This window comes from Coregonus clupeaformis, unplaced genomic scaffold (genome assembly GCF_020615455.1).
Source record: "Coregonus clupeaformis isolate EN_2021a unplaced genomic scaffold, ASM2061545v1 scaf2498, whole genome shotgun sequence".
Classification (NCBI taxonomy): Eukaryota; Metazoa; Chordata; class Actinopteri; order Salmoniformes; family Salmonidae; genus Coregonus; species Coregonus clupeaformis.
In genome coordinates, this window is record NW_025535952.1 from 35,077 (window position 1) to 47,891 (window position 12,815).

Here is a 12,815-nt window from a genome sequence, read left to right on the forward strand (position 1 = left end):
CAATCAGCCTTTAATAAACGGAGGCGGCCGTTCACCTCAGGCCCCAGGAGGCTTTTTCAGGATCTGCTGCTTGCATCTTCATAAATCAGCGCCTCACAAAGGTAATGGGGTGTCAGCCAAACTCTCTCTCTCCTTCTCTCTCTATCTCTCCCTCTCTCTCCATCCCTTCTCTCTCACTCATACAGTATGTATGCTGTAGACACAGGTCAAACCTGCCTTAAGGGCTTCCTTTATAATCTATTCCTTCTCCCTGGGAGAGAGCAGGTGGCTACATGTTTCCCATGTAGATTAGACTGACAGGTTATCCACAGCACTCCCAGGCATGAGTAGACTGATACATTGATATGGTGCACATGAGGCACATTTTGGGCTTCAGCATTCAAATGAGTAAACAAGGTTTGTCACAAAAGAAAAAATATTTGTATTTCAAAACAAACTTGTTTTTCCCAAGTGATCCAACATATAGCCTAATTTGAGAGCTTTACGAGTATAAACAGGACATAAAGTTCTGATCAATCTGCAATGTTAATTCAATGCACTTTTAACAAGCTTGCACTGTACACTCTTAGAAAAAAAAGTGCTATCTAGAACCTAAAAGGGTTATTTGGCTGTCCCCATAGGAGAACCCTTTGAAAGACTCCTTTTGGTTCCAGGTAGAACCCTTTTGGGTTCCATGTACAACCCTTTCCACAGAGGGTTCTACAGGGAACCAAAAAGGGTTATCCTATGGGGACAGCCGAAGAACCCTTTTGGAACCCCTTTGTCTAAGAGTGTCTCTTGATTTATAAATTCGCTCTAATAGTTTGGAATGTCCTATAAATGTCCCTATTTGGGGTTACGGTGAGTGTAGAACAGCTGGCTGAATGAGGTGCATCTCATTGAACATTTACCCTGTTCCTAATTACAGGGGGAATAGAGCAAATAGTTTCCATACCTTCCACCTTGGTGTAGGGCTTCCATTTGTAGTACCAGCCCCTGAAGGGTTTGCTGTTGTACTCGGCACACTGCTGGGCACGGAAGTCAACTCCGCTGGGCTGGCACGGCTTTGTGTTACACAGCTGGTTGAGACGACTGGAGCCCTGGCAAAACTTCCCGTTGTGTTGTGGCCTAAAACAATAGACAATTGTTGTAGACCCAACACAGATGTGACATACAGTGAGGGAAAAAAGTATTTGATCCCCTGCTGATTTTGTACGTTTGCCCACTGACAAAGAAATGATCAGTCTATCATTTTAATGGTAGGTTTATTTGAACAGTGAGAGACTGAATAACAACAACAAAATCCAGAAAAACGAATGTAAAAAATGTTATAAATTGATTTGCATTTTAATGAGGGAAATAAGTATTTGACCCCCTCTCAATCAGAAAGATTTCTGGCCCCCAGGTGTCTTTTATACAGGTAACGAGATTAGGAGCACACTCTTAAAGGGAGTGCTCCTAATCTCAGCTTGTTACCTGTATAAAAGACACCTGTCCACAGAAGCAATCAATCAATCAGATTCCAAACTCTCCACCATGGCCAAGACCAAAGAGATCTCCAAGGATGTCAGGGACAAGATTGTAGACCTACACAAGGCTGGAATGGGCTACAAGACCATCGCCAAGCAGCTTGGTGAGAAGGTGACAACAGTTGGTGCGATTATTCGCAAATGGAAGAAACATAAAATAACTGTCAATCTCCCTCGGCCTGGGAGCTCCATGCAAGATCTCACCTTGTGGAGTTGCAATGATCATGAGAATGGTGAGGAATCAGCCCAGAACTACACGGGAGGATCTTGTCAATGATCTCAAGGCAGCTGGGACCATAGTCACCAAGAAAAAAAATTGGTAACACACTACGCCGTGAAGGACTGAAATCCTGCAACGCCCGCAAAGTCCCCCTGCTCAAGAAAGCACATATACAGGGCCTCGAAGTTTGCCAATTAATATCTGAAGATTGCAGAGGAGAACTGGGTGAAAGTGTTGTGGTCAGATGAGACCAAAATCGAGCTCTTTGGCATCAACTCAACTCGCCGTGTTTGGAGGAGGAGGAATGCTGCCTATGACCCCAAGAACACCATCCCCACCTTCAAACATGGAGGTGGAAACATTATGCTTTGGGGGTGTTTTTCTGCTAAGGGGACAGGACAACTTCACCGCATCAAAGGGACGATGGACGGGGCCATGTACCATCAAATCTTGGGTGAGAACCTCCTTCCCTCAGCCAGGGCATTGAAAATGGGTCATGGATGGGTATTCCAGCATGACAATGACCCAAAACACACTGCCAAGGCAACAAAAGAGTGGCTCAAGAAGAAGCACATTAAGGTCCTGGAGTGGCCTAGCCAGTCTCCAGACCTTAATCCTATAGAAAATCTGTGGAGGGAGCTGAAGGTTCGAGTTGCCAAACGTCAGCCTCGAAACCTTAATGACTTGGAGAAGATCTACAAAGAGGAGTGGAACAAAATCGTTCCTGAGATGTGTGCAAACCTGGTGGCCAACTACAAGAAACATCTGACCTCTGTGATTGCCAACAAGGGTTTTGCCACCAAGTACATGTTTTGCAGAGGGGTCAAATACTTATTTCCCTCATTAAAATGCAAATCAATTTATAACATTTTTGACATGCGTTTTTCTGGATTTTTGTTGTTGTTATTCTGTCTCTCACTGTTCAAATAAACCTACCATTAAAATTATAGACTGATCATGTCTTTGTCAGTGGGCAAACGTACAAAATCAGCAGGGGATCAAATTCTTTTTTCCCTCACTGTAGGTTAGGGCAGGCATTCTCTTCTTCTCATGTTCAACACATGGGGAGAAGGGATTCAAGCCAACATTTCTAGGGCCCTGTTTTGACAGTTTCAAAGCAGCATGAAATCAGTCACATTTAAGACTCAGCAAGACCACATATACAATGACAGCCTCAGAAACAACACTACTAGTCAGGTTAATGGGTTTTCAACCAAGTTCCCAACCACTCCTGTGAAGACAGCAGCCACAAGTATCTCCACTCAGCCACATGAATAGAAAAGGCCTCTGTTCAACCTACCAGTGGAGGCTGCTGAGAGGGAGGACGGCTCAAAATAATGGCTGGAACGGAGCGAATTGAATGGCATCAAACACATGGAAACCATGTGTTTGATGTACTTGATACCATTCCGCTTTAGCCATTACCACGAGCCCGTCCTCCCTAATTAAGATGCCACCAACCTCCTGTGGAACCTACTCACACCATTTCCCTGTTGTGAGCCTGATAGGCTGTTTTAAAGTGGAGCAGTGCACTTCTTGGGAAGGCTTCCACTGCCTAACCTCAAAGCAAATGAATCTCCGTTAGGCTCTTCCTGCTGGGCAGAGCCAGCATTCGCTTGTGTTTGTGTTGGTGTTTGTGTGGGTGCTTGTGTGTTCACACATGGGGAACAGCGTGTTGTTAAATGAGAAGGAAAGTATTCCATGATTCGTTCACGTAACTGAGTAATACGTCTTCATTTCAAAAGCCCTGGGTAGATGTATGTGCATTAGTAGACAGTCTGGGTTGAAAATGCCAACCAAATAGATACAAATAGACACAACACTTGTCATAGTCACCCAGACAAGCGCTTGGGAAATATTCTTGGATTTCATTGCCAAGATCAAATATGTAAGCTAACACAACAACATCAGCCCATACACTAAACAGCAAAGCAAAACACAACTTATTAAAACACTATTTGTGGTAAAGCCTAACACCTCATACCACTAATTCCTATCAAATCACACACAGCAAAAACTTGATATGTGTATTATGTTCAGCATCAAAGCGGCACACATTCCATAATATATTTTACTCTCAACACTCATCTGAGCAGAGCTTACACAGAGAAATGCACGTGCTGATAACAGTGGATTGTAACATATAAAACCTGGATGGCAAACCTCTTTCTGGTGTGTCCCAGAGCTGCCAGAAAGGCCCAGAGTAACGGGCTCTATTAAAGGTGTCTGTGTAAACCTCCTGTTTGCAGAGCACCGCTCATTTTGTGTGCAGAGATCTGGGCCTGAGCTCCCAGTCTGATCCTATTAGGGCTTAGGCAAGGAGACATATAGGCACATATGTTACACTGCTCATGAGGGCTGCAGACAACACGTTGTCGGGTTCTAACAGGGGTTCGGGCTGCTACTTGTTTACTTATAATAATAATAAGATGAGATGCAGTAAAGGATCATTAACTACATTCAGCCGCGGGACAATCTTTTCTTGAGTGGATGGACAGGGATGGCCGGAACATAATTACAAATAATTTGTAGACTGCAAATTGACCACAAGAAGCCCATAATAATTTCAAACCTTGTTTACATTAGTACACGGTCACATATATCTCTCTATTATGCGCGGGAATACTTTGGAACAGATTTCCAAAATAGAAATCACTTGGAGCTGATTTGATGGTGTTTTTATAGTCTTTTAAGTCCAACAATTGCAATTTTTAAAGTATACAGTGCATTCGGAAAGTATTCAGACCCCTTGACTTTTTCCACATTTTGTTACATTACAACCTTATTCTAAAATTGATTAAATAAATAAAAATCCTCATCAATCTACACACAATACCCCATTATGACAAAGAAAAAACAGGTTTTTAGAACTGTTTGCAAATGTATTTTTTTAAACACAGAAATACCTTATTTACATAAGTATTCAGACCCTTTGCTATGAGACTCGAAATTGAGCTCATGTGCATCCTGTTCCCATTGACCATCCTTGAGATGTTTCTTGATTGGAGTCCACCTGTAGTAAATGCAATTGATTGGACATGATTTGGAAAGGCACACACCTGTCTATATAAGGTCCCACAGTTGACAGTGCATGTCAGAGCAAAAACCAAGCCATGAGGTCAAAGGAATTGTCCGTAGAGCTCCAAGACAGGATTGTGTCGAGGCACAGATCTGGGGAAGGGTAACAAAAACATGTCTGCAGCATTGAAGGTCCCCAAAAACACTGTGTTCTCCATCATTCTTAAATGGAAGAAGTTTGGAACCACCAAGACTCTTCCTAGAGCTGTCCGTCCGGCAAAACTGAGCAATCGGGGGAGAAGGGCCTTGGTCAGGGAGATGTTCAAGAACCCAAAGGTCACTCTGACAGAGCTCCAGAGATCCTCTGTGGAGATGGGAGAACCTTCCAGAAGGACAACCATCTCTGCAGCACTCCACCAATAAGGCCTTTATAGTATAGTGGCCAGACGGAAGCCACTCCTCAGTAAAAGGCACATGACAGCCCGCTTGGAGTTTGCCAAAAGGCACCTAAAGACTCTCAGACCATGAGAAACAAGATTGTCTGGTCTGATGAAACCAAGATTGAACTCTTTGGCCTGGATGCCAAGCGTCACGTCTGGAGGAAACCTGGCATCATACCTACGGTGAAGCATGGTGGTGGCAGCATCATGCTGTGGGGATGTTTTTCAGTGGCAGGGACTGGGAGACTAGTTAGGATCGAGGGAAAGATGAACGAAGCAAAGTACAGGGAGATCCTTGATGAAAACCTGCTCCAGAGCGCAAATGGACCTCAAACTGGGCCAAAGGTTCACCTTCCAACAGGACAATGACCCTAAGCACACAGCCAAGACGACGGAGGAGTGGCTTCGGGACAAGTCTTTGAATGTCCTTGAGTGGCCCAGCCAGAGCTCGGACATGAACCCGATCGAACATCTCTGGAGAGACCTGAAAATAGCTGTGCGACGCTCCCTATCCAACCTGACAGAGCTTGAGAGGATCTGCAGAGAAGAATGGGAGAAACTCCCCAAATACAGGTGTGCCAAGCTTGTAGCATCATACCCAAGAATACTTGAGGCTGTAATCGCTGCCAAAGGTGCTTACAACAATGTAGTGAGTAAAGCGTCTAAATACTTATGTAAATCTCGTAATTCAGTTTTTTTGTTGTTGCAAAAACAGTTTTTGCTTTGTCATTATGGTATATTTTTTGTGGATTGATGAGGGGAAAAAACTGATTTAATCCATTTTAGAATAAGGCTGTAACGTAACAAAATGTGGAAAAAGTCAAGGGGTCTGAATACTTTCCGAATGCACTGTATATATAATATATGAATAAATAAATACATATATATACAGTACCAGTCAAAGGTTTGGACACACCTACTCATTCTAGGGTTTTTCGTTTTTTTACTATTTTCTACATTGTAGAATAATAGTGAAGACATCAAAACTATGAAATAATAACCCCAAAAGTGTTTAAAAAATCTAAATATATTTTAGATTTGAGATTCTTCAAAGTAGCCACCCTTTGCCTTGATGACAGCTTTGCACACTCTTGGCATTCTCTCAACCAGCTTCATGAGGAATGATTTTCCAACAGTCTTGAAGGAGTTCCCGACATATGCTGAGCACTTGCTGGCTGCTTTTCCGTCACTCTGCGGTCCGACTCATCCCAAACCATCTCAATTGGGTTGAGGTCTGAGTTATTGTGGAGGCCAGGTCATCTGATGAAGCACTCCATCACTCTCCTTCTTGGTCAAATAGCCTTACACAGCCTGGAGGTGTGTTTTGGGTCATTGTCCTGTTGAAAAACAAATGATAGTCCCACTAAGCGCAAACCAGATGGGATGGCGTATCGCTGCAGAATGCTGTAGTAGCCATGCTGGTTAAGTGTGCCTTGAATTCTAAATAAATCACAGACAGTGTCACCAGCAAAGCACCCCCACATCATCACACCTCCTCCTCCATGATTCATGGTGGGCACCACACATGCGGAGATCATCCGTTCACCTACTGTGCGTCTCACAAAACATGGCGGTTGGAACCAAAAATCTCAAATTTGGACTCATCAGACCAAAGGACAGATTTCCACCGGTCTAATGTCGATTGCTCGTGTTTCTTGGATCAAGCAAGTCTCTTCTTATTATTGGTGTCCTTTAGTAGTGGTTTCTTTGCAGCAATTCGACCATGAAGGCCTGATTCACGCAGTCTCCTCTGAACAGTTGATGTTGAGATGTGTCTGTGACTTGAACTCTGTGAAGCATTTATTTGGGCTGCAATTTCTGAGGCTGGTAACTCTAATGAACTTATCCTCTGCAGCAGAGGTAACTCTGGGTCTTCCTTTCCTGTGTCGGTCCTCATGATAGCCAGTTTCATCATAGCGCTTGATGGTTTTTGCGACTGCACTTGAAGAAACTCTCAAAGTTCTTGAAATGTTTCGTATTGACTGACCTTCATGTCTTAAAGTAATGATGGACTGTCGTTTCTCTTTGCTTATTTGAGCTTTTCTTGCCATAATATGGACTTGGTCTTTTACCAAATAGGGCTATCTTCTGTATACCAACCCTACCTTGTCCCAACATAACTGATTGGCTCAAACGGATTAAGAAGGAAAGAAATTCCACAAATTAACTTTTAAGAAGGCACAACTGTTAATTGAAATGCATTCCAGGTGACTACCTCGTGAAGCTGGTTGAGAGTATGCCAAGAGTGTGCAAAGCGTTCATCAAGGCAAAGGGTGGCTATTTGAAGAATCTCAAATCTCAAATATATTTTGATTTGTTTAACACTTTTTTGGTTACTACATGATTCCATATGTGTTATTTCAAAGTTTTGATGTCTTCACTATTATTCTACAATGTAGAAAATAGTCAAAATAAAGAAAAGCCCTTGAATAAATTCCAGAAAACTTGGGGTGGCGAAATAAAATCACCCACGGGCCAAATTCGGCATGCGGGCCGCCAGTTGGGGAACCCTGCAGTACAGTATCTGATCCATACTGAGTAGATTGAAAAACACTTTTGGGGATTGCTGACTACTCACTCACATTCATAAGGGGGTACCAGACTACAAAAGAAACCAGCCAAGTTTAACTTCTTGTTATACCCTTTTTCTTCTCTCTCTCAGCAGATCCTGTACCTCCAGCATCCCAGAGGGACGTTAAATCTCCCGGCGACAGCAATGAGTCTAAACTTCAGAGGACTAGAGGTCATCCTGTCTGGCTAGTCATCACCTGCTCTCTCCCTTCCCCCTCCTTGTCCTCCCCTTCCCTCCTTCTCCTCCCTGTGCCTCACACAGCAACCACCACTGCACAGGGTCATCTCTCTCAGGCTCCTGACCACCGCTAACCACCACTAGACCTCCTACTTTGCTGCCCTGCTTCCTCCCCAGTCACTCCGCACCAGTACTCCCATCTGAATCAAAGGCCTGCTGGGAGCTGGGCCTCCCTGCTGGATCACACTCCCCTCTGTGCGGTGCGGAGCCCCCAGTGAGCCCTACTGACCTCTGCCCTCAGGGCCTACTGGACCTCCCAGGCTGATATTAACCCAGGGGTCTGCAACCTGATAGCATCACAGGCTGCACACACTGACAATAACTGCTGTGTTTTAACATTTGTAAAGCATCTTTAAGAGCTTATAAAGGCTCGTACTATCAAACACCATCCTACAGTGGGGAGAACAAGTATTTGATACACTGCCGATTTTGCAGGTTTTCCTACTTACAAAGCATGTAGAGGTCTGTAATTTTTATCATAGGTACACTTCAACTGTGAGAGACGAAATCAAAATCCAGAAAATCACATTGTATGATTTTTAAGTAATTAATTTGCATTTTATTGCATGACATAAGTATTTGATACATCAGAAAAGCAGAACTTAATATTTGGTACAGAAACCTTTGTTTGCAATTACAGAGATCATACGTTTCCTGTAGGTCTTGACCAGGTTTGCACACACTACAGCAGGGATTTTGGCCCACTCCTCCATACAGACCTTCTCCAGATCCTTCAGGTTTCGGGGCTGTCGCTGGGCAATACGGACTTTCAGCTCCCTCCAAAGATTTTTTATTGGGTTCAGGTCTGGAGACTGGCTAGGCAACTCCAGGACCTTGAGATGCTTCTTACGGAGCCACTCCTTAGTTGCCCTGGCTGTGTGTTTCGGGTCGTTGTCATGCTGGAAGACCCAGCCACGACCCATCTTCAATGCTCTTACTGAGGGAAGGAGGTTGTTTGCCAAGATCTCGCGATACATGGCCCCATCCATCCTCCCCTCAATATGGTGCAGTCATCCTGTCCCCTTTGCAGAAAAGCATCCCCAAAGAATGATGTTTCCACCTTCATGCTTCACGGTTGGGATGGTGTTCTTGGGGTTGTACTCATCCTTCTTCTTCCTCCAAACACGGTGAGTGGAGTTTAGACCAAAAAGCTCTATTTTTGTCTCATCAGACCACATGACCTTCTCCCATTCCTCCTCTGGATCATCCAGATGGTGATTGGCAAACTTCAGACGGGCCTTGACATGCGCTGGCTTGAGCAGGGGGACCTTCGTGCGCTGCAGGATTTTAATCCATGACGGCGTAGTGTGTTACTAATGGTTTTCTTTGAGACTGTGGTCCCAGCTCTCTTCAGGTCATTGACCAGGTCCTGCCGTGTAGTTCTGGGCTGATCCCTCACCTTCCTCATGATCATTGATGCCCCACGAGGTGAGATCTTGCATGGAGACCCAGACCGACGGTGATTGACCGTCATCTTGAACTTCTTCCATTTTCTAATAATTGTGCCAACACTTGTTGCCTTCTCACCAAGCTGCTTGCCTATTGTCCTGTAGCCCATCCCAGCCTTGTGCAGGTCTACAATTGTATCCCTGATGTCCTTACACAGCTCTCTTGTCTTGGCCATTGTGGAGAGGTTGGAGTCTGTTTGATTGAGTGTGTGGACAGGTGTATTTTATACAGGTAACGAGTTCAAACAGGTGCAGTTAATACAGGTAATGAGTGGAGAACAGGAGGGCTTCTTAAAGAAAAACTAACAGGTCTGTGAGAGCCGGAATTCTTACTGGTTGGTAGGTGATCAAATACTTATGTCATGCAATGAAATGCAAATTAATTACCTAAAAATCATACAATGTGATTTTCTGGATTTTTGTTTTTTAAATTCCGTCTATCACAGTTGAAGTGTACCTATGATAAAAATTACAGACCTCTGCATGCTTTGTAAGTAGAAAAACCTGCCAAATCGGCAGTGTATCAAATACTTGTTCTCCCCACTGTATATGGCCATATTTATCAGGACTGTTAATTGATTTAATCTGCCAGGTGATTGCTGTGTTCAGAGGGGGATTCCCTCACTACAAAATAAAAATATTACTGATAAGAAATCTATATTTTACAACACCTGTAATGATGTATATTAGGTAGCCATCAACAGTGTCTTTAAGATGATTTGGAACTTCTGAAACATTTTAAAGGTCTTCAAACAAAGATATAATCTTTACTGAATATAATTGCATAGTACATTATATAATATGTTCTAGTGGTTTTTGAGGAGAGAACATATTCTCCCCTAATCTGTAAACTACACAGGGATGTTACAGTCTGATAGCCAAAACATGTCGGCAGATTGAGGGTAATCCATCTTCAGAACCACAGATTATACCAAGAGGGGGCTGCCAAAATAATTGGACAGATTTGCTTAAAATACACTCTCCTATTCTCACGGATCAGAGCTAAAATGTGATTTAAGGGGACAAACAGATCCAACAGTTCAATGGTGAAATGTCAATGAAGACACTGCTCAGGAGGGAGTTATAGATGATTTTAATACTGTAATGGACCACAAGCTGTCACAAACCCAGAAAGTAGTCAGCAGAGAAGTAAAGTATCATAATTACCATTGATCCATACTGTACAGATGTAGGATCTTAATTTGAGCCAGTTTGCTACAGCAGGAAAATAATCCTGCAGCAAGAGGAAATGTGAATTATTATGTGGATTATAATTAATGGACATTTTTGTAGGGGTTGATGCATTTTTCGTAAGGGAAAATCAAGTCTGAAATGTCAAAGTGGAAAATACAAACTTCAGAAACCTCAAATACACTACAAGTTCTCCTGCAACAGGGTGATCAAATTAAGATCCTGTAGGATCTGTAGGTAAACTGACTTGTGACAATTTCAGGTCATGCCTTTTCCACTGACGCCATGATTTCCCAATTCGCAACATCAATCAAGATTTAGCGGCTGCTTCTTACTAAAAATACCTCTTTAATGGCAAAATTTTTTTATCAACATGGATTATACCTCTATAGCTCCATGTATGGTCTGTCTGCTAATCACTGACTATGTATCGTGCATCATATCAGGGTCTGTCTGCCTCTGGCTCTCCCTCTCCCCAGGCTGGTCCAGGCTGGATTAAGTGAACAATCAGGTACAGTAGAGAGGACAGCACCTCACCAACGTCAGTCCTCCAACACATATGGCCTGTTGACTGGACAGACTGTTGGGGAGAGGGAGAAGTAGTTTCCAACTCTCTGCTGAGACACTACATCCAAACCGATTGAGGGTTCCCCCTTGTAGCATGTGGGAGTTTTTTTGTTGCTTTTGTCTGCATGTATTGATTTGAGGTACAAGTAAAAGCCATTGAAACGTTACGCCATTAACGAAAAGAGACATACGTAAGTGAGGAAGGTAAGGTGGACTTCCCAAGCCACATAGTTTCCACACAGAGACAGCATAGGGACACCTGTGCCTGGGAAGGTTACTCTATCCTGCCTGTGCTGAGAGGAGAGATCCTCCATCAACCTGCTGAAACTGCTGGGAGGAAACACCTGGGCTTACACCATCAGACACACACACACACACGCACAAACACTCACACAAACACACTCAACTGTCCCTGGAAATCATATCCGCCATTACATTTCTCGATCATAGTCTAATTGGTGTGACTAACAGATCGTCTTATTCATCAACATTACGGAACAAAGAAATCAGTGTTCTCAACACACTGGAAAGGTTTGAGTTGAGGTCATTATCATTGACGCAATCAAAGTGGTTGAGCGCCTGGATGTTATCCAATAGGCATGATCACATCCCGTCCCGCAAGACACAAACCTGAGAACAAGCCAGATGCTAAGATATCTAAGCCACCTGTCCATCAATAATGTACCTCCTTCTTTCAGCTCCTTGTCCTTGTCTGAAGCAGCAAAGCCCTCCAAAGACAAACCTGCCCTCAGAGGGAACTCGTAATCTCTAATTAATCCAGAAGCCAAAGGTCAGATGCAATCTGGCTCTTCTTGAGCTTTCACATCAATCTGACATCAATCAGATGTATTATGAGAACAATCTAGCAGAGAGACATTTAGTGCACAGAAGATCTAACTGACAAACTAATATGAACCTGAGAATTGTATCCAGTGTTGGGGCTACTTCTCTATATTTACGTGTGTGTGTGTGTGTGTGTGTGTGTGTGTGTGTGTGTGTGTGCTCAGTGTCTGCCTCGGCTGTGAATGCTTGAAGAAGAAGAGGTTTGTGTTGCCTAGGTAAGTCAGAAGATTGGACGAGTAGCTTGAGGCAGAGCATTGAGTAGCGCTGTGGGCTGAGCAGGTTAAACTGGCATGAGAGAGAACCCTTTAATCTGGCCTGCTGTCTGTTTGTAGACTGACAGATAATAGTGTTTAATGGGCTGACAGCCAACTGGCAGGCAGCTAGCCAGGCAGGCCACGCTCTCAGGTGCTCAGTTAGTAAGTTAGGGGGAGCTGACTGGGAGGAAGGCCATGTTTACCTGTCTAAATCCAACCCTGTTCTGTTTGCACAGAGCAGACACACTGTCTGTGGAGCTCTGCATGTGTTCTACGGTAGTGCTGGTAGAAGACAAGCAACAGTTGAGGTAAAATGTGGCTACTCATGCCTCAAGCTCATCTATCCATCAGCCATCTTGTATGGAGCGTTACCTCTACTAGACAAGACAAAATGCCTCAAAAGAGGGAGGAGTAACTATCACAGTAAGAATCCTCTCTGGGGTATTACCAGGAGTAATTGAGTTCACCCAGTGCAAATCTAGGCTTGTTATGTGTTGTAGTCTCAGGTAGGGGAGAG

The 12,815-nt window shown here is 43.7% G+C and overlaps 1 protein-coding gene across 1 annotated transcript in view; it reads right to left on the minus strand.

Moving 5' to 3' along the window:
• adamts18 (ADAM metallopeptidase with thrombospondin type 1 motif, 18) overlaps window positions 1-12,815 on the minus strand; it is a gene marked incomplete at its 5' end in the record, with an annotated part of 53,654 nt that overhangs the window by 17,809 nt on the left and 23,030 nt on the right. Inside the window, one exon of the mRNA XM_045219571.1 lies at window positions 935-1,107. Coding sequence (XP_045075506.1) covers window positions 935-1,107 — 173 coding nt within the window. The remainder of the gene's footprint in view (window positions 1-934; window positions 1,108-12,815) is intronic.